Source organism: Anabas testudineus, chromosome 8 (genome assembly GCF_900324465.2).
Source record: "Anabas testudineus chromosome 8, fAnaTes1.2, whole genome shotgun sequence".
Taxonomy (NCBI): Eukaryota; Metazoa; Chordata; class Actinopteri; order Anabantiformes; family Anabantidae; genus Anabas; species Anabas testudineus.
In genome coordinates this window covers 11,562,809-11,589,600 of record NC_046617.1, presented here as the reverse complement: position 1 = coordinate 11,589,600, position 26,792 = coordinate 11,562,809, and the positions used below count along the sequence as shown (strand labels likewise).

Sequence of the window (26,792 nt, the reverse complement as noted above, 5' to 3'; positions counted from 1 at the left end):
ATATAATTACAAACATGAACATATTATGTTGAAGAGATTTTAAATGAGTCAACTTTTACGCTAAGAGGCGACATCCATCCTCTTGCACAGTTCTGTTTTAATAGACATTAACAATAATGTAATTGCATGTATTTACTGCCACCCAGTGGTCACAACTATCTCCCAATAATTGGACTCTATTGAATATTTAAATACTTTAATTTAAATAAATTAATTAATATATTTAAAAATAGATATAAACCATACCATGGTCTCAACAATCAGAAGTATTCAGTTCCAATATGTTTTTTCTGCAGGTCACACCATTCAGGTATTCATGTACTTGTGACCCCTTCATGGTCCAGTGACGAGAACCAAAGAAGTGACATCCTGACACTTTGAGGTCAAGATTTTGTGCCATCTGCTGCATATCCCTTAGTGCCTATAAATAAATGAAAAATAGCTCCTTTATCCATTTGTTCCTGACCACTCTAATGACACCATAGCACTTCTATTGGCTCTATGGCATTTAATTAATTAACAGTAATTGATGAGGAAAATGTTTGCCCACTTTCTGGCCACCAGGTTCCTGCAACACAGATTGTGTTTTATGTATTTAGTATTGACAACCATCAATAAAACAGGATATATTTTTGAAGGATCTAATTAAAAATTTGTGCTACATATGCAGCAGCAAACACATCACATGTTTTTTTAATCATTACAGAGCAGGTAATGCACAAATATCTGCCACGAAAAACAGGAGCAAATATGTCTTTATTATGCAGAAAATGTTTCAATCAAACAGCTGGAGAAGTTGCATCTGGCTTGCTGGAGCTTTAGGTTGTTCCATTAACAAATATCCCACTACTAGATTCACTGCTGTACAAGCTCAAACTAGGGTCGAGATGTACCACCAGGTGTTTTTTTAAATTACAGTTTTTTGTAAAACCCTTGCCACATTTGATACAAACAAAAGGCTTTTCTCCAGTGTGTGTACGCTGATGCATATCAAGAGTGCATTTCTGAATGAACCCCTTTCCACAAATTGGACAGCGGTACGGCTTTTCCCCAGTGTGTGTGCGCTGGTGTGTATACAGATGCCCTTTTTGTGCGTACCTCTTTCCACACAGTGTGCACCTGAATGGCTTCTCTCCTGTGTGACTTCTCTGGTGTATTTCAAGCTGACTAAAACATCTAAAGCTCTTGCCGCACTGCAAGCAGCCAAATCTCTTTGCAGCGGTGTTCCTAAAATTGTGAATTTTCATATTCCTTAGCACACTTAGGCTTTGGGAGGCAATATTTTGAGCCAAGCTTTTGCCGGCCTCTAAGGTCGTGTGTTCAGGTGTAAACTGTGGATTCCATTGTGTTTCCCTCCTTCCTCGTCCAGCAACAGTCGACTGGCTGCTCAGGGTCACTAAGTTCTCAGTGAACATGGGCTGCTGATGCTCTGCAATGGATTTGGGACGCTGCATCACAGCTGGACTCTTCTCAGTGTCTGCGTTTGCTTCTGTTCCTGCTGACACCAAATAAGTATTATTTCTAGAACACATTTTATGAGAAGCGTTTAAATAATCAGGCAGTTATATTTCAACAAAATTAGATCCTAACCTAAAGTGCAGTTACTGATGCTCAAGATCCATTTTATGGTATGAAAACACTTTGCACATGTATTTCTACTCACTGCTGTCACTTGTCCTATCTTGTCCCCTGTCTCTGTTGTCCACTTCAGACAATTCTTCCTTTACCACTATGAGTTCAGGCTGCTCCTTTGGTGGGTTTGGTAGCTGGAAAGAAAACATTGTATGAACTGCATCTCTAGCAAATAACCTACACAGTGCAATGTGATACAAGACTTACTTCATCTGCAGCTTGCTCTTCACCTTGCAAACCGTTTATCTCAGTGGAGGAACTTATGCTTTCCCATGAGCTCTCACTGTAATGCAATAAACTTAGATGAATGCATCAGGCAGCAGGGTGGAGCTGCCAGTAAAAGGCCATGATGGAGATAGACACACACCTACAGGCTACACACAGTAATCTACAAGCATACCTTTTAATGGCAAGTCTTGTCCTGTCAGGCTCCACTATTCCGATGTCTGAACCGTCTTTTACCACTGAGCATACAGCTGCTGCTGCATCCTGTCTGCCACTCTGCGCGATATAAAGCAATTTCTCCATCAGCTGCAGTTTCTCCGTGAGGGAGGCGATTTCATTCCGCCCTCGAGTTATCTCTATCTTCAGCATCTTCGACTCGATCTCCACCAGTTTGCTTATTTCCATCACAGCTGTTTTGGATAACGCGTCCATGATGGAGGCAAGCTGCGTCTGGAAGGAGAAGACCGACGACATGTTCAGTCGCTCCTGCGTGACACACGAGATGCGCACGTACGAGTTGTTGCGGGTTTTAGAAACAGTTAACGAGCCACGATAATGTGGTTATAATGTAACACAAGAGAAAAGCTGCGTGTGCGTGTGACCACACGTCTCTTCTGAACTCCAGCGGCAGGGATGGATCGTGTTTCCATCTGCCGGATGGGAGGAAGCATCGCAATCACAGATTAAAAAAAAGATAATAATGATTTATAACACTGACACATGTTCATCCGCTGATTTCAAAGCATTAACGTGTGTTGTGTTCCTCTTAAAACCTCAGATCCCCTGTTTTTAAGTTGTTAAGTTGTGATTTTTAATGCCGCTCCAGCCACTTAGTTGATTAAGTCGGGAACTGCAGTTACCACAATGCATCGCGGCCGAAACACAGAACGTGATTGGCGGATGAAACCTCGTTTCAGGAAGTAGTGCGTCGAATTACTTTTGCCGACTGAAAATCCGCCTGATGATAAGTTGCGCCTGAAATTACAACTGTTTTAGGAAACTTCATTTTTTGGGTATGTGCAGTTTTAGTGCTTTAATGACTGGTGTGTTAAAACGTTAAGAAATTAGCATCTGTTTCCCCACATATTTCCGGTGTAGCTAGTGCAGTAGAAGCTAGTGCAGCAGTGTCATGTTGTGTGTATTGACTTAGCCTCTTGTTTAGTCCGTGCACCGCCTCATACTCACAGAGTATTAAACCAACTTTGGTCAAAATAGTTTAAAATTAAGGCACAAACATACTTTCAGAAGCAGTTTGTATGATTTTTTGGAGACTCAGTGTCAACACATCATGATGACTTGCAAAACTCTTGTGTATTTGTCTTCCTTCTATGTTGCTCTAAATCAGTTTCCTTCTCTCTTTTTCCTTTTCATTTAAATAGTTCTCTCATGGCCACCAGAAGAGTTGTGGTCTTCCCCTCCTCGGCGGAGCTGGGCCCGGTTCTGGCCCACCTGGTGATGTCTCGGGCCGAGAGGGCCATCAGCTCTCGTGGCAGGTTCACCTTGGGCCTCTCGGGGGGAAGCCTCGTGTCCATGCTCAGCAAAGAGCTGCTGGCCCTGTCAGACTTAGACTGCAGCAAGTGGGTGGTTGGCTTCTGTGACGAGCGACTGGTCTCCTTTGACCATCCTGAAAGCACCTATGGGCTCTACAAGGTACTAGTTCAGTAGCTATTGTCGTCATCGTAGTCACCGTATGTTAATGGACATGATTCTGTTACATCTTTCTTCCAGAGTCAGTTGTTTTCTAAAATCAACATCCCAGACGGTGGGATTTTAACCATCAACTCCTCACTGCCAGTGGATGAGTGTGCTGAAGATTATACTCGCAAACTGAAGGAGGTGCAGATTAGCTCTAGCTCTAAAGTCACACATGCATATTCGCTCAGGCTTTAATATTTTACTGAATTGTATTTATTTATTGCTACTTTGAAAAACAAACAGGCCTTCCCAGATGATGACTTCCCAGTGTTTGACTTGTTGCTGCTGGGTATGGGGCCTGATGGACACACCTGCTCCCTCTTCCCGGGCCACCCTCTCCTGGAGGTGAAATGACTGAATGAGTTTAAAATGCTGCTCTTCGTGGGATTGAAATGATTAAGGGTTAAAATGAATTTGAAATACATTATGTGGGAAGTGTTACTGAACTTTTTTAAGTCATGCAATTGTTCAGTTTGGGACCTTCTGCAAATGTTCTTCTTATACAACTTCAAACATCCCAAATCCACAGAAATGTTCTTGCAGTGTACTGTACCTTTTCATTCCCATTTAGGAAGCTAGCCTAAATTACTGCACTTCTCTGCACCTTTCAAGACACTCCTTGATCTTTTGTATTTATAGATTATGATTTAGACTTCAGACATCTTGAACCTTGTGATCCTCACTGTCATCTCTTGTTAAATGTGTGAGCGATGTTACAGTATAGTCTTGAATTGTGGTGGCTCTTTTTTTACAATTGTATACATTACAAATGATAGATTATTGCCTTTGGGTTTACCGCATATTCAGGAAGAGAAGAAGATTGTGGCCCCCATCAGTGACTCTCCCAAACCACCGCCACAACGTGTAACTATGACTCTTCCAGTGGTCAACTCAGCACGTTGTGTGGCTTTTGTGTCGACGGGAGGAAGCAAAGCCACCGTTTTGAAGGTAACACTTAGAAAATTTATGGATGCTTATTAAACATACACAGAATAGATTCTTTAAATCTGTATATTTTCATTACACTTTAAATCACCAGACTAGGAGCAGACACAAAACCCATTAAATGTGATAAAGAACAAAAACAATGCACAAAGTAGCTGAAATAAAACCCTCTCTGGTTCAATTTCATGATTACTGCTGATAAATGACCTAGGACTAATAAGAAACCATTTTGGGACTGAAAATGTACTGTTAAATTATATACTGAAGGAAGTGCAGACATCAGTTACAAATGTCAATCCAATAAAGGTGACAAAAGTCCAAACCTAGTTATCAGCTGTGTTATGCCCCAACTCGCCCAGCAGACAATTGTTAGTACAACTGAGTAACATAAAATTGCTGTTGCATTGTAACACTGCAGCCTATTTTTTCCAGGAAGTGCTGGAGGGTAGAGAGGGCCCAGCATTCCCAGCAGCGCGAGTGGTCCCAACCAATGGTGAGCTATTCTGGCTTGTTGATGACCCCGCAGCAGCTTCCTTAACTATCCAGGTGGAGAGGATGGGCTCAGGGGCCAAACTGTAGAACTGTAGACAGTCAGCGCTGGTGTGAAAATCTGAGGAACTGGAAAACCGTGCATAACATTCCTACTCTCACATGGAAGTGTGTTTGGTTTACAAAGTTGAGAAGATGAAGAACAAAACAAAACAAAAACGAGGACACTTGTAATTTCCAACAAAATATCGCGCACTTACTGTGTGTGTGTGTGTGTGTGTGTGTGTGTTTCAGAGATTTAGCTTTATTAAAGTCACTTCTAAAGACTCACTCTCTATTGTGCTTTGCAGTTACTTCTTGCAGATATGTGTCTGTTTCACACTAGAAGGCTAATGGGGTCCACATGTGCAACAAACATGTGTTCTGAACATGCAGAGACAGGTCTTTTCAGTGAACTGGTCACTATCTTGCATCCAGTTGGTGAAATTAAATATCTTTTGTAAAATATGTTGTTGTATATGTTACAACCACCTGTAACACCTATATATCATCATCATTATTATCATATATCACCTATCATTAACTATTTAAAATCGCCCTGTCAATAAACTCCAGTCATCCCCTGTCGTGTTGACCGTACATAGGCAACATGTTCTCCTGTGCATCCCCTTTAAGAGCACAGGGCAGCCCACCCCTTTAAAGCTCCACTCCGCTCTGTTGTCACATCGGGAGCTGTCTGTCGCACAGATTTAGCTTTTCTGTGATGACTGCGCAAAGTAAAGAGACAACTTTTAGATAGCATAGTCTTGAGTGCGAGCCTCAACCATCCTCCACGTAGAGTTGATGTGTTTGACAAGAAGCGACTGTCGCGATGCTCGGGCTCCGCTGCCTCCCCGCCGCCCTGCTCCTCCTGCTCCCGTCCTGCTTCTCTCCTGCTCGGGGATATTTTGCAGAGGAGCGCTGGAACCCCGAGTCTCCGCTGCTCGCTCCCCGGGTTCTCGTCGCCCTGATCTGCAGAAACTCCGAGCACTCTCTGCCGTATTTCCTCGGTACCATCGAGCGCCTCAACTATCCTAAGGACCGTATGGCTCTGTGGTAAGTTGTTGGGAGGTGTTCGAGCTAGTTAGCAGCCAAGAAGTTCACTTAAAAAAAAAAAAAAAAAAAAGAAAGTCCACACTTTTATTATATGATGCTTCTTGCAGAAATAACTATGTTGCATAAAGTGCGCTGCAGATTTCACCGCTAACTTTTAGGCTCTGTTAAGTCTGCACACAGTGACTCTACAGTGGGAACAATGGAGCCGAGCTGTGTTGAACTAATGTCCCACAGATCTCAAGCTGGAAAACAACAACGAGTCCAGACGGCGATCATACGTGTGTATAAGTCATTGTTGGACAGACATGAGCACGTCTCCTTCTTGAGCATCAGTGGAGCCATGCATTGATCTGTGTACGTGGAGGGGAGGGGACTGGAGGGATCTGGCCGTGGGGAGCGGCGCATGAAGTGAAATGAAGTGCTCATACTCACACACACACATCTATAGGACACCTCCAGTCCTCATCTGCCCCATCCCATATCACCTCTTGACTCTGGTAGTCAGGCATGTATGTAGTAAACTGGGTGATTGATTGACAGGTTAGGATTAGAGACCAGATACCAGATTGTGTTGGCATTACTGGAGATGCAAGTATCCTTCACCACTACTAAGTATAAAGAAGAAGAAACCAATCACTAAGTTAGAAATATTCTGCTTTAGTATAATTCCTATTCATTCTTTCTAATGGAGCGTGACATGAGTTCACAATTATCCTGTTTAGTTTCGTCTAGGCACATGGCGAACCTGAGTGATTATGGAAACTAAAACCTAGTTGTTTAAGGCCGTATTATGGCTCACTAAACATGGGGGTTTTTAGGTCATTCTCCAGACCTAACACAATTGCATCCTATCTGTCATTTGTGACAAACTTCCCACGATAATAACCAAGTGGTTCTGCAAATGGATTACAGGCCATGTAACCACGTCTCCAGCATCCCATCCATGCCTGGAGGGCTCAAAGAGGCCTGCTCCTCACACATCCACTGGATGAGTGTGTTGCACTGTAGTGAGAGGTTTTTATGTGAGCCACATTTAGTTTGGTTATCAATCTATTCTGTAAATATTATTGAGGCAAGCTCAGCTGTGTTATGGTGTGTTCCCCAAACGCCCGAACCTACATCTGTGAAATGCAAACATCTGTGTGACGTTGTAAACTCTGCGTGATGTATGTTTGGTGTTGAAGCATTTTGCAGCTGCTAGCGAGCATGGCACACGTCCAGAACCAGAATTCACATTTAAATGTTCGGTGTCTTCGATTAGCCTCGCATTTTTTGCTCCTCTAGGTCAACGTTAGAGCCCCAGATGTAAGTTAAACATCGCTTGTATAGAGCACCATGCGTACATGGTTCAGAACGGTGGTTTTGGCAACTGTTTGTTTGTGCTGAGCATGAATTGGAAGATTCACTGTAATTCAAAGCTGAGGGATTTGGAGACAGCAGCAGTGAGGGAAGAAGTGATTCAGCAAGGAGCTGCAGTCTTCTCACAAATTCATGGGAAATCTGTCAGGGGAACCCAGCTTGGCTGTCATCGACCTAAACAAAATAAACAGCCCCAGCTGTCTGTAGTACAGATGTCCCATGTTTGCAGTGACTAAAGAGAAAAGGACTGTTATTTATTACAGAATGATCTAGCACATTCAGAATTACTCGGATTAACTTGGACCTCGATTTCCCTCTTCCGTAGAATTAGATCAAACATGAGCACTCACTGCGGTTCATTTGCCTCACACATACCTTCAGCCTGAATCATTCCCCTCTGTTCTAAGCAGTTGCAGACAAGCAAGGCTGCAAAATCTCTACAATACCACTTCCCTTATATTGCATTACTTAAAACGTGATACACTAACCTAATAAGATCAGCTTGATGTACAGTATAGTGTTATTGTTCTGCAATGTTGGGATCATTGCTTGCACTCGTGTTAGTTCCCACAGCTGCAGACAATGAGCTTACAAGACGTGAACACAGGACTATTGTTATTTGAGTCTTGGTTTCGTCTTTCAGCCATTGGATCAACTTGAATCAAGTCTCACACTTGTGCTACATTCAACCATTGTAACTTCTCTACTGTTTTTTGGCTTCATTTCATTAAAGTCAACCCATCCGGTGGGTATCGCAGTTCTAATTATTTCCATCTTATATACAGGGTAGCGACTGATCACAATGAGGACAACACCACAGTCATTCTGCGTAACTGGCTTGCCAAGGTGCAGAATCTGTACCACTATGTGGGATGGAGGCCGAAGGAGGAGCCCAGGTTGGATCATTTTCCTGTGAAATTGCGTGAAAGCTGAAAAGGTTCATAAAGCCAAGAAAACGTCTGATAAGAATCCCAATGTGTGTTGCAGCCGTTATGCAGAGGAAGACGGTCCAAAGCACTGGCCAGACGCCCGTTACGAGCATGTTATGAAGCTTCGCCAAGTAGCACTAGAGTCAGCTCGTGAGATGTGGGCCGACTACTTCATGGTAGGTCAACAAAGGTACTCTTTACAGGCATGAACGAAAGCACAGTGACACTGGAAACCTTTCTCTTTTAAGCAATGAGCTGGTGCTTCTACCAAGACTATGTTTATATTGTTCAATAATAGCAGCAGAAGCATAAGTACAGAGTCGAGAACAAGTACAATTGTAATTTAGGCACCGGGAAAGGCATTGAAAATTGTCCCGCTTACATTTTTATGTCTCGTATGACTAAAGCTTAACTGGTCCAGTTCATCTGGATCCTTACACTGACACAAAGCCCGACTGAACACGAACCATATTTTAAAATCCTGTTCAGCGTGTATTTCTATTTGTATTCCCAAGCCCAGCCCACATTGCTTAGCTCCAGTGGGGTATAATTATGAAGCAAAGTACATCCAGAATTGCAATAATTTTGTGCTACAATTTTTAGGAAACTCACACAGCCATCTTTCTTTGAAAACCAAATGGAAATAAATATTGTGTGGGTTTTTACCATCTCAGCTTTTATTCCCTATTTAAACTTCATAGCCTGTTCGGCATTTCTTCTGAAGGTGTCTTCACAAACATTTTTCACAGTTTATCTTCTCTTTCTTGTGCAGCTGGCGGACTGTGATAACCTCCTCACCAATCCCGATGTGCTCTGGAAGCTCATGCAAGAGAACAAGACAGTCATCGCGCCAATGCTTGAATCCCGCGCAGCCTATTCAAACTTTTGGTGTGGAATGACCACACAGGTACTTCGCTGATAAGGATGTTAAAGGGTTTGGTTGCTTTAATGAATATCGACAGATCCTCTCTGACCTTAAACGATCGCCTCTGCTTCTCCAGGGTTACTATAAGCGCACCCCTGCCTACATACCCATGAGGAAGGCGGTGCGAAAAGGCTGTTTTGCAGTACCCATGGTTCACTCCACATTCCTGATAGACCTAAGAAAAGAGGCATCCAGGCAGCTGGCCTTTCATCCGCCACACCCAGAATACAGCTGGGCTTTCGATGACATCATTGTGTTTGCCTTCTCTGCACGGATGGCAGGTACAATAAAAATCAGTGCTTGAATCAAACCCCAAGACCCCGAATGGTGTAACTTCATATTAAGAACTCCTTTCCACCCTTTGCTCTCTACAGATGTACAAATGTTTGTATGTAACAAAGAGACATATGGTTACTTACCTGTGCCACTGCGATCCCACAATACTCTGCAAGACGAAGCTGACAGCTTCTTGCACTCCCTGCTGGAGGTAAACGGTGAGTATCACCCCCTTAACATTGAGACTGGCTTTACTTTTGCATCTAAGTCCCTTTTTCAAAGTCCCTGGTTTCTGCTGTATGATCCGATGACAAATTTCAGCATTTCAGCACTTTGACTAGAAAATTACCAACCTTGGTTTCTGTATATCATTTATACCATTTCTGCATCCATCTTCCCTCTCAATGTGTAGTGCGAAATACCCCCGTGAAGCCTTCCAAATACATAAGTGTTCCTAGAAAACAACCTGACAAAATGGGCTTTGATGAGGTGAGTAAGGAGTGATGTGAAGATGGAATGTGCAAAAATGGCCTTCTATCCACTTCTGTGCTGAATGCCTCCCCCTGCTGTTAGAAACTTGGAAGGATGCCTGCTGATTGCACTTTTGCCCCATGTGCAGGTGTTCATGATAAACCTGGAGAGGCGGACTGACCGCAGAGAACGTATGCTGAGGGCATTGTATGAGCAAGAAATTGCTTGTAAGGTCATTGCAGCTGTAGATGGAAAGTAAGTTCACTCTGTTTAATAAATGCTGTACTGTCCAGTACTTGATGATCGCTTTTGTCTACAGTCTCATGACCGTTTCATTCTATTTGATATTCTGTCTCTATGTCAGAGCAATGAATGTCAGTGAAGTTCACACTATGGGCATCCACATGCTCCCTGGATACAGCGACCCTTATCATGGCCGTCCACTTACTAAAGGAGAGCTGGGCTGTTTCCTTTCACACTACAACACCTGGAAAGAGGTCAACAACATTTCAACATTTGTGCACCAGACTGGTGGTGTGATTTACTGATTAAACATGTGTATGGCTTTAGATTGTGGAGCGAGGCCTGCCCACCTCTCTAGTGATTGAAGATGACCTGCGTTTTGAGGTATTCTTCAAGCGTCGCTTGATGAACTTGATGAGTGAAGTGGAGGATGAAGGACTGGACTGGGATCTCATGTGAGTTCATGCTTCCTTGATCATCTTTAATTTTATCTTTATACTTGAGTCTCACTTGTTCTTTTGTGCTTCTCTCTTCCAGTTATATTGGTCGGAAGAGAATGCAAGTGGATCACCCAGAGAAAGCGGTACCTAACGTACACAACTTAGTAGAAGCAGACTATTCATATTGGACATTAGGGTATATGATTTCATTACAAGGTGCCAATAAGCTTTTGAAAGCAGAACCACTAAAGAAGATTTTGCCAGTGGACGAGTTTCTTCCTATTATGTACAATAAACACCCTGTGTAAGTGTACAAGTACACACACACAACTCATGCAGTATTTTAGGTTTTTTTTTTTTTTTTTTTTTGACATTGTGTTTTCCTCCACAGGTCCGATTATATGGAACAGTTTGAAACCAGAGACCTGAAGGCATTTTCTGCAGAGCCTCTTCTAGTGTATCCAACACACTACACAGGCGACCCAGGCTACATCAGTGACACTGAGACCTCCACAGTGTGGGACAATGACAAGGTCCGCACAGACTGGGACAGAGCACGCTCAGGAAAAACTCGGGAGCAGGCTGAGATCAGCACCGAGGCCCAAAACTCGGACGTGCTCCAGTCCGCTTTGGATAGTACAGCACGGGATGAGCTATGAGAGGAAGCGGATGACAGCTTTGGGAGCAATAGGGATGTGACACCAGAGTTTCTAGAAACTAATTTATCTGGATGTGAGTTACAAAGGGATCAGGTGCATTTTGTGTTTTCTGTCCTGGTTGTCTGTTTATAGTATTTGCTTGAGAAAGGCACTAGACTTGTCATTTTGAATGGCATTTGCAGTACCCAGCGTCTGTCTGTCATACAGAAATTAACCTATATATTAGGAAGAATGCAATTGGACTGTTACATTTCAGTCACCGGGCCCTTAATGTTTGTCCTAACCGGACATGACACTGTGAAATACTTTTTAAAACACACTTCTCAAGACTATAAATGAATTAGGCTTATAACCATAGCGTTCACCACTGAGATTTAACACAGGCACACGACACATTCTTTGGTCTCTTGTAAAAAAAAAACAAATTAATCATCTGCATGTCTTTTGTTTTTGTATTTAGTATTTTCTCTATTGTTTTGAATAATCATTAGTGAACATTTTAGATGCTTGGAGCACAGCTTTACCAAAGCAAAACACACAAGCAACATTCGCTGTCCCAGATTTACTGGAGCGTATATGCCAATGCAATAATTATTCCTTTGCCACTTTTGGACTGCCACCAACCTGCTGTTGACTTTATACATGAGCAAACCTCTGTACATGCATCAAACTCCATAGTTTGGGAACAGCATGGTTTATATGTGCCCTTTAAGTTGCCTCAGAGAGAAACTCTTCACCCTCTCTATTGTGCTCAGTTAAATCAGAATGTAAGCTTTGTGTCTGAGCAAGACTCGACCCCTGCGAAAGAGGTAATGTAATGACGTTTGGATCCTCATGATTATGAGGATTATTCTCTTATGGTTTCTGCCTCTGATGGCTACACTTTTGTTTTGATGTCTGTACAGTAGGTATGTTCACCCTTTGATTTGACATGTTATTGGTGCTTTTTGACAACAAAAAATAAAATGTCTTTATTTTAAAACAGTTTATTTTGTTATTACTTTGATAGGATACATATTATAATGGTTTAACCTGTTGGCTTTTCTCTGTTGGCTATGCCAATTAAAATGGACAGACAAAGTAGTAGCATTAGTAAGTTCACATAACGTAACTCAGTGTTTCTCACATGTTTTACCTTGCTAACCCTCATGGTGTCATCATTGTACTAATACTCTCCTTTAACTGTTGAGCGAGAGCCAAGCTGTTGAACACAACCCATTGGAGGACATTTTGTGATATGTGTGGTCAACGATGCTGCAACAGTTAAAACTCATCTGTACATAACCGTACAGCCCCGTGATGTTCAGATGAAGCATGCTGATTTATCTTAATTGGACACCTTAGTAATTTCAGCAAATTATGTTTTCTGATGTTGATCAGCATCGGCCGACTTGTTAAATCAGTACTTGCCAATGTCACAGTCAAATATTACAATACATAGATAATGTCTAAAGCGTTTGTTAACTACTCCCATATCAGAACTCTTCCTCACTTAGACAACTTCTAAATGCAGATGTACCTTCTCACTATGTATGGTGTGATAGTGTAGGTGGGGCCTACAGCAACTACAAGCTACACTTCCTCTTCCTATGGTGGTGAAAACATTGGCCAACCTCCACTTTACCAGAGGAAGATAATCTTGAGAGCGCCGACGGCTGCAGGCTCAGAGCTGCAAGCTAATATTTTACCATAAGTGTGCTGGTGTATGTACACACTGTCGTGCAGACTTCCTGTCACTTCACCTACACTGTTCTTTATTCTGTGTTGTAGTGTGACCTGAAGGGCACATGATGTGTGAGTGGTGCTGGTAGGGTCTTGCTGCTGTAGTGATAGTGTAGAAATGGAGGAAGATCGAATGCCAGACCAGGATTCCTCTCAAACCACAGGTGAGGCCAAAAATATGTGATGTTTTGAGTTAATATTTTGGAAAGTGTTACTGTTCACGTCTATATTTTTTAATTATTATGTGAAATTTGCCAGTATCACTGTGGTGTTACTATAATGTGGGTATCGCATGTGGTTGCATGCATGTGTTGTGTGCACACTGTGCCCGAAGATTCTTTGTTAAATGTGTCTGTCAGGAGGACTGGGGTGTTGTGCAGCACCCTCCTAGTCTAGTAAGCACTAGTGAACTTCCTGAACTGGTTCTCAGTTTTGACACATCCACTTGTCGTTTTTTTTTTTTTTTTTCTTCAATAGCTTCTGCCATTTTATTTAACAGGATATCTTTATCATCTACAAAAAACCAAGAATAGCGGGTTCACTTTAAGACACCACAGAGATTGGTGTAATGGTTTGTAAAAGATCTAAGTGGAAATCTTTGTATTAAGTTTCTATTCAGGAACGTGAAAATGTGACTTTCATACAAGTAAAGCTATGTTCAGTAATTGAAAACATGGCAGGGATTGTACACAACAGATAGTCAAAGATAAGGCTTTGTCTCTGATTAGGTTTGGCGTTTGATTTTTTTGTAGCTTTTCTCATTTTTCACATTTTACCTACTCATAGTTTTACTGAAATATTGCTGGTGTGAAAAAAAACAAGGACTCTGTGTTCATTATGGGACGTGACACAAATTGCAAGCAGGATGTGGTTAACCAAAATGGCGATGTCTGTAAGAGAAAGAGAGATTGCTTTTTCTCATTTGTTGAAACTGTTGTAAATCATCAGTTTTTATATCCTTAAATGAAACGCCAGTTAAAGTACAACTGGTTGAGGTTTTGTTATCAAAATGCACCACGTTGTTCCTCATTGTTATTTTAGTTCACATTCGGTCAAAGAGCTATTTGTTTCTCGTAAAAGTGAAGGAAATGCTGTTCAGCATGAATTATGTTTCATCCATTTACTTTATTGATTATTTATCACAGTTATAAATATGACAATAATTTAACTTGATGCATGTTTTTGTGTTTTATGTTTTGTCACATAATATATTATTATATTGTACCTTAGCCAGTTTAGCAGTTAAGATGTAGTGCAAAGGTTAAATACTGTCTACATATAATCACATCACCAACAGCTCAAGTGACCGCTAGAAAAGAGATTGTACTATGGCCCCCTTTACTTGTCTGTGGGCAAAATAACAAACAACATATTTAATAATTTAAGCAATTTGCAGTCTGTGTGTTTGGTGGCAAGAATCAGCAGTAAATAGTAAGACCTTATGTTATGTGTCTTAGCATTTCCTCTTCTTATTTCAGATGTGAAGAAGGGGCATTACAAATCTGAAACCAAGCGATACAGTGAGATCTTCAGAGATTTTGATAATCTCGATTTATCTTTAATCTCCTCGTAAGTATTGTACCATGTAATTCTCTATAGTTATTGTTTGTTCAGTTTGATCTGAAAACGGCTGCAAAAATAAAGTGACTACTGAGGTTTCAGATTCTGAAAGCTTTGCCTTTTGAGAACTGAGAGTTGTTCAGATGTAAAACAACTATTCATACACAATAGATTATTTCATGCAATAATAGCAAAATCTTTTCATTGATGCATGCCTCTCTAAATTTGGAGACTTTATCACATATGAGAACCACATCATGACAACATCATGCCAAACATAATACTGACATTGAAGTCACTGACACTAAATAGACACAAGAATAATGGAAAGTTAAAATAGCAAAGGTTTATAAATAAATCTTTTGTATATGACACACTGTCCGCCTTTCCACCATTATCCCAACCACATTTCTTGTTAGGTGTAGCAGGGGAACAGATATGTGTATGATACTGACCCACTCAAAACATATTCAGTATGTTGTCTACATACGTCTGCCAGACATGCAGTCACATGTGTTTGTATGTAGTCTTGTTTCCAGAGAAGTTGGGAACCTGTGTAACATGTAAATAAAAAGAGAATGAATTTCTGATTTGACCTGTTTTGAATTGTACCAGCACTACATGAAAAATAAAAAAAACACCTGGCAGATCATCTCACAAATAATATGGTGGATCAGGTATAAAAACACAGCATCCCAGACATTTTACAAACCACAACAACATCTGAATACAGAAAACGGAATAGATCAGCTCTTGTTTCTGACAGGACAGGAACCAAGTCGTTTCAGAGTGCGATTGGTCACTACTTAGCTAAAGCCCCAGGGACGCTGTGATTAGATGTACAGACGTGATGCTGGAGCCTTCGTTCAAGTTTACTTCTTTTTTGGAGAAGCTAGGCATCAGCAAGACAGTTTCAGCTTGCTCCCCTTCAGAGAAGTGCTTTGGACTTTGAGTTGAGTTTGTTACTATGCGCACCTCACAATGTCAGCCATCAATATCCATGTAGGATTGGCACCTGATGGATGTTAACAGAAAATTATGTATTGTTCTTATTGTGAGAAGAGTCTCCACTCCGATTTTGATTTTGATCTAATTTTATTAAAAGAAACAGGACATGAAGATGCTCAAATTCCCAACCACAGAAAACATAAACAGACACACCCCTTGGATGTCCACAGCATTTACATCCTAAACCGCATGAGATTGAAGATTGAGGCAACACATCCTGTGGGGCTTGACGAGTTCAAACTTTCAAAAAAAAAAAAATTACATTTCTCTTAAGTGAAACGAGCTGTTCCCAAACCTTTCCATAATTTTAGTTTCTAATTGTTGTGTTTGATATGTTAATGTTTTTTTATTTTCTTTTTGTGTTTTGCACCTGAAAATTGCTTATAAATAGATGGATGTTGCCCCCTCAACAATAAAAATAGACACAGTACTGTAGTGAAAACCACTACACAGGCTCAGAAACAACTTTCAGTGCTGCTGAATTCGCAAATGCAATTTAAAACCCTACAATGCAGAGGAAAATATGTATACACACAGTTACTTAGAAATTCCCTTCTAAGTTTTTATTGAAAATGCTTTCAGCTATGCTAATATACAGCAGTTGCAAAGGGTTTTTAACGATCGATTAGTCTTTTAAATTGATAAACTTGCTTGATGCTGAGTCTTTTTAAATATAACCTTTTTCACTGTGTATACCTCATTTCAGTGTAGGGGATGACCTCCTGGCAGATATTGACTCACAGTCCATCTCAGAATCCATCTCTGCAGAAAGTGCAGAGCTCACAGAGCAACCTGATGAGTCGGTAAGCCTTTACGTAATACTTTAATTAATACTTACTCAAATTAATAAAGCAAATGCTTCTGTGGTTATGGTGCTGAAAGAACTGTGAATTTTTTTGCATGTTTTTTGTCAGATTAATGACACCTTTACTAAGAGTCTGTGTTTCCACCCAACAGAGTATAGATGCATTTTGTGCACAGACGCGCACGGAACCCAATGAAGTAGATGGAAATTCATCAGGTATGATGAAACAATGACAAGTGTGAAGTGTTGTGTAAATGTGTGTGTGTGTGTGTGTGTGTGTGTGTGTGTGTGTGTGTGTGTGTGTGTGTGTGTGTGTGTGTGTGTGTACTGGTACAGTGGTTCATGACACTGTACATTAACAGTCTGTAAATTAGAGACTTGTAGTGGATAAAGTCACTGTGTAATCACCTGCTTACCGTAACATCAATCATCCTGTGACTGTGTGATGATGTGCAGGAGCCACTGTCAGTCTTTGACAAAGTATCTCCTTCAATCTTGTTTTCTTATAATTAGCTGTGAGTTGCAATTGCTCTGTTGTAACAAGATTAGGATAAAGGGAGAGGATTAAAGCAGGAGACAGCTGCTCTCAGTTATTACGTTAGGCACAAGGGAAAGACAGAGGCATCTAAAGAAAGACGAGGCAGTAAACGCTGATGACCAAACAGAGAGTTGCTCCTGTGTGCCCAAACTAACCAGCAAAGTTATCCTTCTAATGTAGAAACTCTGCACCTTTTGAGCAGTGATTGCTAGCACAGTGTCCCATTTGATGCGACTCTGCAAAGACACCGGTGATTTTGTGCACAAATGCACAGTTTCATGTTATTTAATGGATTGAAATTTGTATTGCACATTACAACAACAGTTCTTTTGGTCGTTTGACGTCATGTCTTCCTGTTGGCTGGGACTGGATACCCGCTGGCCCACACATGATCACACACACCAGGAGTTAAACCTCACTTGGTGCTACTCTAAAGCCTGTCACTCCACAGTCTGGACCTGACTAGGATAATCCCCAATCCAAATGCAGGCTATTGCAATGGCACAGTACAGAATCTGCTTAGAGGCCAATTCTCTGAAAGGGCTCAAAAAACAAAACAAAACAAAGTATAAAGGCTAAGAGAAATCAACATCGGCCACAAATCTATCATTCTGGTATTGTCTGTTCCATTTTTGGGTTTTGGCTTAAAGATGCAGAAGAAGAAAATTTCACCCTGGTTGGATTTTTATACCACTCAAACTGGATTGAATGTCTGTGTGCAGTGAACAGAATAAAATAGAAGCTGCATGTTGAGGAACTGGAGAAAGAAGGGGAGCTACACTGGACAGTTAGAAGTAGGGAAAGTTTTTGAAGTGCATCTAAGATGTGTTCTAGTGTATCAAACATGTGAATCGTTTGCAAAGTCTATTGAAAGCAGGGCACAAAGAGAGAGAGGAAAAAAGAAAGTGGTGTTGAGTGCATTTGAGAGACCACATGATTGTCAAGCATACATCATCCGCCCTGTGTTGGTGTGAGTCACAGAGGAAGAACCAGAGTTGTTGTCATACCAACACCCTGCCTGCCTGACCACAGCGGAGCTGTGACATGGCAGCCTCTGATACTGCACGCCGGCTGGCGGCCGGCTGGTTGTTGGTGACTCTGCTCTCACTGTGCAGCTTTTCTCTTTGCAGCTAACTGGAAGTGAACAGGTGTGAGAGGGCGGGGTCAACCAGGGAGAGGAAGACAGGAGAGGAGAAGTTATTTAGCTAAAGCTGTTTGACTTTGGTCCTGCTCTCTCAAATTACATCCCCATTTCTGTCAGCTAGGACATTGAGGATTGTAAAGGATTTTTTGCCAACCAACAGTGCTCACCCCCCGTGCTTTCATGTATGAGATATGTACAATGGGCTGAGATCTACTGGAAAATCACAGGACCTTTATTCTGAGAAGCGGTTATGACTTGTCATATGCAGTCATTGCTTCCTGATTTGGATTTGTGATTTTTTATCACCTTTAACTTGATCAAGTTTGGGTCCTGAGGTCTGTCACGCTGGAGCAGATAAGTATTTCTTTAGGGTCGGGGGCTGTTGGAGTCCTCCGGGACACACAAGCTGCAGGGTGCACCCCAATGCACACAGTGTGATTGCTAGGGACAGCTCCAAGTGTGTGGAGCCTGCAGTGATGCTGATGTACTCCATCTCAGCCCAGGAAGCAGACCTGACCCTCTGTCGCTGTGAGGATGGAGTCGAGAGAGCACTCCAGTATGCCAAGATGTGGTGCCGCTATGCCAAAGATCTCCTTACTTGGATGGAGAAGAGAATCAATTTGGGTAAGTGCACATGTAATTAAGTAAATTACATAGTAGCACAACATGAAAACTATTGTCATACCACAGCTGTGGTGCCATGTCCTTCTGCACAAAGACTGCACAAAATGCAGATCTACTATCTGTACATTACAGTGGGTCCAGAGCAAAGACTTAGATATGTACCAACACTGTGGGCTTTCTAGTTGCATACACATTTCTAAAACAAGAGTTGACAGATCTGAGTAGGGCAAATTCAAAAACAAAGGTTTAGACATGTTTAAGGGTTAACTGTGATGTAAGTTGTTGTGACCAGCCGCAGCATGGTCTGTGTGTGTTATTTCACTCAGCAAGGACAACTGTGGGTGGTGCGGTCACTCCAGTGAGCTGCATGCAGCACACACGAAGAGATAGAAAGGATTAGGGGGGAGATTAGCAGAGTATAGGGGGGTAAAAAAGGAGAAGGGGTGCCTTTGGAGTGTTTACATGATTATAGCCATGGTCCTGACCTACACAGTTGCCCAGTGTGCAGACTAGGAGGTCGAGTCAAGGTTGTGTCAATTGGTAGTAATCAAAGTATAGAGTGACAGGAGAGCTCTGTAAAGTAATGTCAAGCAATAGTAGCAGATGTGTAATAGGGTGGAGCTCAGCCCCAGAATACTTTGGATTACACGCTGCAGGACACCACTGTGAGCTCCTTTAAAAAAAGCAGTTAGATCAAGAACCAGTGCTTTGAATTAAGTTTAGATCTGTAATGCTTAAACACTGTCAGATTATCAACAGACCATTTCACAGTCCCGGACATGAATATTGAAAGTAAATAGCACTTTATTTAGTTCCTGTTGTAGTTCTTCCTACCACTGCATAATGCAGACCAAAGATGTTTTAAAGCACATTTGCTCCTTCCAAAATTCAGTTCAGTTCACCCAAGGTGATGATGTGGAAGCTACTATGTGGTTCCAGTTTAATTGTACTTGTCTTTTCTTGGTGTTGTAAGTAACATAAGATGTAGAAAAACTAAACAATTTTTTGTTTTGATTTTTTTTTTTCATGTCAGAACAAGAATTTGCAAAAAATGTCATTAAAACATCCGAAGGAGCAAAAGCCAATGTGACACAGCAGGTATGACTCTGTTTGTTGATTATGCACCAAGGGAAATGCTCTTGTTATTCTAATAATGTCTAAGACTGTACTTGAGTCTTACAGTCTGCTTGTGTTTGTAATAAATAACCACTCTTTATTACGAATGTCTGTGTAAAATTTCTCCGGCCTGTGTAGGAAATGATGCCTCTGCAGTACATCTACACCATGGCGCTAGAGCAAGACATCAAGAACAGCATGACCTCTAAGAAGACTTCCGAACTTATACATAACCGCTGTTACCAAGTATAGACACACTTTTTTCTAAATTTGACATTTGAGTAAATCTCTTTCTTTTTGAGGCGTGTGTGCAGCTGTGACTTTCTGGTTAATCCTGTATCTCTGTCCCAAAGGCCTTAGCTGCGAAGAGGAATGAGATTGACAAGTGGCGCAGAGAGTTTAAGGAGCAGTGGGCAAGAGAACAAAGGAGGATGGTAAATGAATTAGGAATCTTGTTTATGAACAAAAAGGGGGGTTCAGTTTATTGCACTGTCAAAACGAATTTGCTCAGTATTAAGATATTCCTACTGACTGGATGTCTGAACAAGCATCTGAAGGAAAATATCAGTTTCAGTGAAAGAATGATCTGTCTGTCATGACCTTGTTGATCCCTATAAAAGTCAAGTTACAGTGCACACTGAACACAGACTAAAATCACAATAATCCGTTTTTTCCTCGCTTGTTTCCCTTTTGTGTTTTCAGAATGAAGCAGTGACAGCTCTTAAAAAGGCTCGGCAGCAGTACTTCCAGCGATGTGATGAGCTGGAAAAGGCTAAGGCTATCTCTGCTAAAGCTGTGGACGACACAGCTGGAACCAAAACACTGGATAAGAGGAGGAAGTCCAAGGACGAAGCCCAGACCAAGGTGAATTACCACTAAATGCACTATGTCAATACACTCTATAGAATGCTGTCCTACAGTGTAGGGTGGTCACAATGTGTTTATGTATATGTTTCGAAAAGCGACACAGATTTGTGATTGTACAGCAGCTCTCAGCTCTGCTCTCTGTCTCCTAAAGGTGATGGAGGCAGAGGTTCTGTACAAACAGTGTGTGAGTGACGCCAGGATCCACCAAGATGAGCTAGTAAAAGTCAAGGAGAGAATCATCTCTCACATTCGCAAGCTCATCTGTCAGGGAGATACTGTGCTCAAAGAGGTTGGTACGAAAATGGAAGCTAAACGTTTTTTGGAAATACTTTATTGATCCCTTTACTGTGAACCACAACCACACCACCTGTGTATATTTGTCAGCATGCATCTGGACATGTTTTTAGTACAGCCTCTAAGTTTAAACCTGTTTTTGATATGAATATAGAATGTGTGATCGTAACATCATGCAGTTATTTTTGTTACCAAGAATATTTCTTGAGTGATGACACGTACTGTATATATATGTATATATATATATATACATAAATATATTTAGGTAGTACCAGCTTCGAAGTATCATTCTGACACATATATGCACATTTGTGATTATCATTGTAAGCCATCTCCGTCGCCGTCGATGATAGCAATGATGGAAATGTGAAAAGGAAATCAATTAGGTGAGCTGTTTTCTGATATTGTATATTACAATCTTTTGTTTGTTCTTTGTCTTCTTCCTCCATCAGGCCACAGTCAACATGTTTTACTTCCAGCGGCAGCAGACAGAGCCTTATCCTCTTGGATATCACAATCTGGAGATGACATGCAGGTCTCTGGAGCCTGGAGAGCCCTACCTACTCTATATCCTCAGCAGGCGCCGCCCCGAGCAACCTCTACAAATCTTCACCTTCCAGGAGTATGTTCCTCAGGGCAAAGGGTACAATAAGGCAGACGTTGTCTTCTGCTGCTTTTACTGAGATCTTTTTTAATAGTGTATAATTTAGTTGTCTAAGGAGGGAAATGAAAATAAATATAACTGAATGGTGAGCACACATAAATGTTGGAAGCATCCTATGCTTTGATGGTAGTTATGATTATCTGTCAACGCTGTGAACCTTGGTTGACAATCATTCTCTTGTCCTAAGATGTGTTATTCAAACAATATAAAATAATTTAATTAGTTGAAATGTTTTATCTACATCTAATGACATTTTATTAAATCAAATGAATATTTTTTTTTTTTTTTGATAGAAACAAACATAGAAAAACCAGCAGTGCTGTCAGCTCTCTCTCTCAAGAATCTATGACAGACGACAGCCCATTAAGGAGATCTTTTGATGGCAGTAAGGACTTATTACACATAATATAAATATATTTACAGATAAATTCTCAACAGAAATGTAATTTGTGTTCTCTTTTATGTTTCGCTTCACTTTAGGGAGAGCAGGGTACAGTGACAGTGAGAGTTTTGGAGGCAGTTTGGAGTCTCTGTCCAGTCCTGGTAAACTCAAGCTTGCATTTGTTTATGTAACTTTTCTTTCACGTGCACATGTCAACCTTGCAAAGACACATGTTTGTCTTCTGTTGTTTGTCTGCTCTTTGGGAACGCATAATTAAAGCTTACGCCAGGCTGCCTAAAACCGCATCCACTTTGACGGTGTCATCGGACGACCTGGATGAAAAGGACATGGCATCAGAAACAGGTTTGTTAGTCCTCTTCTATTCTTCGACCTGATGCACCACCAGCATTAATCTAAATCTATCTTCTCCCTCCTTCTACAGAGTACACTGATAGCCAGCCATTCAAAGTGCGCACAATATCACGAGCAGCACTGACGCACCGACTCAGGAAGACGAAGAGCAAGATGATGAAATGCAAGCAGTGTGACAACTATATTGTTGTCAGTGGGATTGAATGTGAGGAGGTATGAGTCCAAGTGTAAGAGATAGGCCTATACATGCAAAGTAACCAGAATGATTTGGGATAATATTGCTAATGTGGTCTGTGTTAACCTTGTCCCAACTCCAGTGTGGGCTGGCTTTGCACAGGAAGTGCATGGAGGTGTGTCAGTTGGAGTGTGAGCACAAGAAGGGGACCGTGTTCGGAGTAGACCTCTCTCTGTTACCACACGAGAGACCAGACGAGGTGCCGTTTGTGGTGCTACGCTGCACGTCTGAGATTGAGAGTCGTGCTCTCTCAGTCCAGGTATGGTTCACCATAGTGACCAAAATGTCGAGGTTTGTCAAGCGTAAGGTGTGGTCTAATAACTGCTTCTTTGCTTTTGTGCTCCAATGAGGGGGTGTATCGTGTGAGCGGATCGAAACCTCGCATTCAGAAGCTCTGTCAGGCCTTTGAGGAGCAAAAAGACCAGGTGGACCTCTCTGACCTTTCACCGCATGATCTCACCTCGGTCCTTAAGCACTTCTTCAAGGAGGTACAGGAGTCCCTGCCAAATTAACATCACTGAACTGAAAAGGCTGGTTACACAAGCAGTTAAAGTTAGACTCCTTCCTCTATGACCTCAATGAAAATCTCCCTGTTTTCTCTTTCAGCTCCCGGAGCCCTTACTAACCTTTGACCTGTACACTGATTTCATTGCAATCGGAAAGATGATTCAGCATCTGAGTGAAAGGGAGCCAACACCAGACACTAACAATGTCATGGACATCATTCAAAACCTCAAAAAGCTACTACAGAAACTTCCTCCTTGCTGCTACAGCACTTTGCAGCACATGATGTCTCACCTGCACAAGTGAGCATGCAGCTGGGTGACAGATTTACCCAAGAGAATTACATTTAACTTAACTGACCACTGTAGCTTGAACATCCCTTTGGTTTTTATATCAAACCTTGTTTGAGCTTTGCTTGAATTTATCTGCTCTCTGTCTTCACAGAGTTTCAGAGAACTTCGAGAACAAGATGTCCCCGAGTAATTTGGGTATTGTGTTTGGGCCGACACTATTGCGCCCTCTGGTGTCTACAGACATGTCAATGCTTGCCCTGCTGGAGACCAGCTACCAGGCCGTACTTGTTGAGTTCCTCATCACACACCATGAGGAGATTTTTGGTGTTGAGCAACGATCCTGTACTCCCCCTCCACCAGTCCCAACTGCGCCTCTTCCAGATACCCCTCCAAGAGCATCCTGTCCTTTGGATGGGGGTGTTTATACTGGTCCGGAACATGAAGGTTCCTCCAGAGAGCGCCCCCGCTCACTAGAAGTAAGTACTGCTACAGGTCTGCGTTCCTTTGACAGCTACTTCAGTTGAAAAGCATCAGTAGCATGTGCTTAGTATTCACATAGAACAGAGAGAGCTTGCACTTGAGCTACTTCTTTTCTAAGAGCCTTAGCATCTGCTACCTTAACCTTGTGTTTGTTCTTTTAGGATTAAGTTGATGCATTTCTACTGCTCTGCATGCATTGACCCTGTTCTGCATGACCTTCCCTGCTTCACTATATGGGCATTTCATTGCTATTGCTTCAAAAGATTAAAGAGTTTACCCCCACACAATACATTTACGTTGTAGTGGCTGGAAAAGATGACTTAGAGAAACATAATGGAAATACCTCTTTCTCAGAAGGCTTAAAAACACAGTTGATGCTTCAGTTCTAAATATGTTAGACGAGTTTTAAATTTATAACTGATGTTAGATGAGTTTTAAATTTATAACTGATGTAAAATGACGACATTCATCTCAAATAGTCGCTTGTGGCCTTCCCTTTATAACAATGACTATCACATACTATATTGCAGTATTTCACAGTCAGATGTGGTTTGTAAAAACTTCCAAAAATACACCACTCAATTTGTGTCATTCCAACAGAGTCGAACAATCAAGAGAGACTCAAGCGAGGGTTATATATCTGACAAGTCGTCATCAAATGAGGCAGTGGACCAGCTCAGCCCTCAAGCCACTGAGAGAGCAGGTAGGGGCACGTAGCGATAGAGCAGTTACTCCTCACTAGAATAGATGAATAAGGTAATAATGTACATCTTTGGCCAATTTTAGTTGTTGGTGTACCTGAGGGATCATTGTTTCAGCATGTACCTTTGTTGCTTGAGGGCATGTTTAATTAATCCTATTGGTGATCTAGTAGGTATTACACAAACAGCTCCCAAGTTAGTTAACACAGATTGAAGGTTTGTTCAGCTTATATTTACTCTGCATTTGGTGCCTCATGAGTCTGCTGCAGTTCCCATTTTTTTTTACTTTACATGTTTCCCCGGCCTATTTTAAGAAATAAGACTTCCTTCCACGTTCTTTCTGCTGACGCCATCTTGTTGCATTTGTCTATAAAAAGCAGCTGCAACTAGAGACTTTGTTAATACAATTAGCCAACTGGTGTTGTTGTTGAGTCCCGCTTTAATTTTGGCAACAAGCTGTCAAAATAGGGGCAATTTTCTGTTTGCAACCCTAGAGGATTTAGTTTTCAGCTCTTCTCTGCTTGCCTAACTCTTGCTGTAGTGCTGAGGCGTTCTCTTCGTTGTGGCTACAGCTGCATGCTTCTAATCACAACTACACACACATGAATGTGTCAACCTCAAATGTGAAATATTACAAATTAGTTTAATACTTAATCACATTAAACTCAGTCCAAGTTGCATTCTCCTCTGCAGATCTTCAGAAGAGATCTAAAGACTAAGCATTTATCTTCTGTGTGGGTTTATGTTGCATGATACATCATGCAGGAAAAGCCATGTTTTTTTAAATCAGTTGTCTATGTCCTCGCTGTTTTGTCCTAGTCTTGGCTGTGAGAGGGGCATCAAGCAATCCTCTGGGTGAGCTGTTGGGAGAACAAGACACTTCTTTGGGGAGCCAGCCAAACTATCGCTTCACTAGGCAGCCTGTGAAGTATCACCGTCATCATAACCCAGGAGCCCGACTCTCCAAACCAGGACATTCACCCAGACAGTCTGTAGCTCCAGCGGTGGGGTGTCCAGGGAGTGCCGACAGCAGTCGCAGCTCCTCTCCAGATCCAGAGACACAGAGACATTCCCAAAACTTAGACGGCTGTTGCGAGAATGCTCGCCAGCCCCATCAGGCCACAGAGAGTAAAGTAAATGTTTCACTGAGCCCCTCTGAGGTTGCACAGTACATGTTGGGACTTACTTCACCTGCAACTGCGACATCATCTGGAGCAAGACAAAAGTCCTCTCAGAATGAGGCAGCTGCATGTCAAGTTAAACAGACTACGACTCTGATGAATGACAGACAGAGTGTTGGACAGAGTCAGTCGCCTAAGACATTTACTGTTGAGCACAACCTGACCTCTCCATCCCAGAAGATCCTGTCTGGTCTGAAGCTTAGACGCAGCCACTCAGGGAAGGACGAGCAGCTCTTTGTTTGAGAAAAGATAGACACACTGGAGAACCTTAATATCACTATTATTGTGTGTTATAACGGCTACTATCAAAACTAAACTGCGTCTATATTTAACAAACACGTCTCTCCTTTGATGTAAGATTAAACCATCTTCATATTATTCTGATGATTGTTACTAAAGAGTTAAATGTTTCAGATTCACATTTAAATTACCATTAGGAAACATATTTGAAAAGTTCAGGCCCAATGCTTGTAACAGCCTTACCACCCCGAATCCTCCTTAAGATTTTTGGTTGATCATTCATCTGTTGCGATGCAGCAGACGGATGAGACTGCAATTTAAAGATGCAAACTACCACAGTTTTTGTGTCAAGTTCTAGCAAGTTTCTATCCCAAACAAACTATCATACAAATCTGCAAGTTACGAAAAGCCATCGAGTGTTGAAGTATTGTATTTTTAATATTATTTTATTACCTATTGTTGTGCTTACTTAACAAACATGTTTCCTTATTGATGTTACAGTCATCTTAACACTGCTATTTTTTTTAGGTCCATGTAATTTTCCTGTTTTAACACAAGAGGGTGGTCTACTCCCAGTGTGGGGGCGGCATGCCAGACACAATAGTTGAGGGGCAATAAACAATGTATTTTCTAATTACAAGTACGGGGTTTTGAGATGTCACATTTCTCATCAGATCAG

At 41.6% G+C, this 26,792-nt stretch overlaps 4 protein-coding genes across 6 annotated transcripts; 3 read left to right on the top strand and 1 right to left on the bottom strand.

The window, feature by feature from the left end:
* Positions 1-707: 707 nt before the first annotated feature.
* On the bottom strand, positions 708-2,721 carry LOC117152886 (zinc finger protein 229-like). Of its 2 annotated transcripts, none has more exons than XM_033326090.1 (4): positions 2,033-2,721; positions 1,840-1,915; positions 1,664-1,766; positions 708-1,498 (listed from the first exon to the last, which is right to left on the bottom strand). In XM_033326090.1, the coding sequence occupies exons 1-4, from the start codon at positions 2,329-2,331 to the stop codon at positions 819-821; spliced, it is 1,158 nt and encodes a 385-aa protein (XP_033181981.1). In that variant the 5' UTR covers positions 2,332-2,721; the 3' UTR covers positions 708-818. The 2 variants fall into 2 exon arrangements, with proteins under 2 accessions (XP_033181981.1, XP_033181982.1); XM_033326091.1 differs by having other exon boundaries at positions 708-1,495.
* Positions 2,722-2,764: 43 nt separating this feature from the next.
* pgls (6-phosphogluconolactonase) lies at positions 2,765-5,316 on the top strand. The gene is made up of 6 exons (XM_026352046.1): positions 2,765-2,870; positions 3,237-3,507; positions 3,586-3,693; positions 3,796-3,897; positions 4,360-4,500; positions 4,930-5,316. Exons 2-6 carry the CDS (start codon positions 3,244-3,246, stop codon positions 5,074-5,076), a joined length of 762 nt encoding a protein of 253 aa, XP_026207831.1. The 5' UTR covers positions 2,765-2,870; positions 3,237-3,243; the 3' UTR covers positions 5,077-5,316.
* A 370-nt stretch (positions 5,317-5,686) lies between these two features.
* colgalt1a (collagen beta(1-O)galactosyltransferase 1a) lies at positions 5,687-12,363 on the top strand. The gene is made up of 12 exons (XM_026351907.1): positions 5,687-6,081; positions 8,226-8,336; positions 8,428-8,545; positions 9,142-9,276; positions 9,371-9,575; positions 9,669-9,788; positions 9,983-10,059; positions 10,190-10,296; positions 10,406-10,538; positions 10,612-10,739; positions 10,822-11,028; positions 11,116-12,363. Exons 1-12 carry the CDS (start codon positions 5,858-5,860, stop codon positions 11,381-11,383), a joined length of 1,833 nt encoding a protein of 610 aa, XP_026207692.1. The 5' UTR covers positions 5,687-5,857; the 3' UTR covers positions 11,384-12,363.
* A 639-nt stretch (positions 12,364-13,002) lies between these two features.
* gmip (GEM interacting protein) lies at positions 13,003-26,753 on the top strand. 2 transcript variants are annotated; one of them, XM_026351853.1, is made up of 21 exons: positions 13,003-13,269; positions 14,584-14,674; positions 16,380-16,476; positions 16,631-16,694; positions 18,659-18,784; positions 19,818-19,882; positions 20,039-20,146; positions 20,254-20,334; positions 20,603-20,764; positions 20,919-21,056; positions 21,514-21,683; positions 22,019-22,110; positions 22,206-22,268; positions 22,387-22,470; positions 22,550-22,692; positions 22,797-22,973; positions 23,065-23,202; positions 23,321-23,520; positions 23,663-23,987; positions 24,592-24,694; positions 25,512-26,753. In XM_026351853.1, exons 1-21 carry the CDS (start codon positions 13,224-13,226, stop codon positions 26,114-26,116), a joined length of 3,078 nt encoding a protein of 1,025 aa, XP_026207638.1. In that variant the 5' UTR covers positions 13,003-13,223; the 3' UTR covers positions 26,117-26,753. The 2 variants fall into 2 exon arrangements, with proteins under 2 accessions (XP_026207638.1, XP_026207631.1); XM_026351846.1 differs by having other exon boundaries at positions 21,514-21,704.
* Positions 26,754-26,792: the final 39 nt, after the last annotated feature.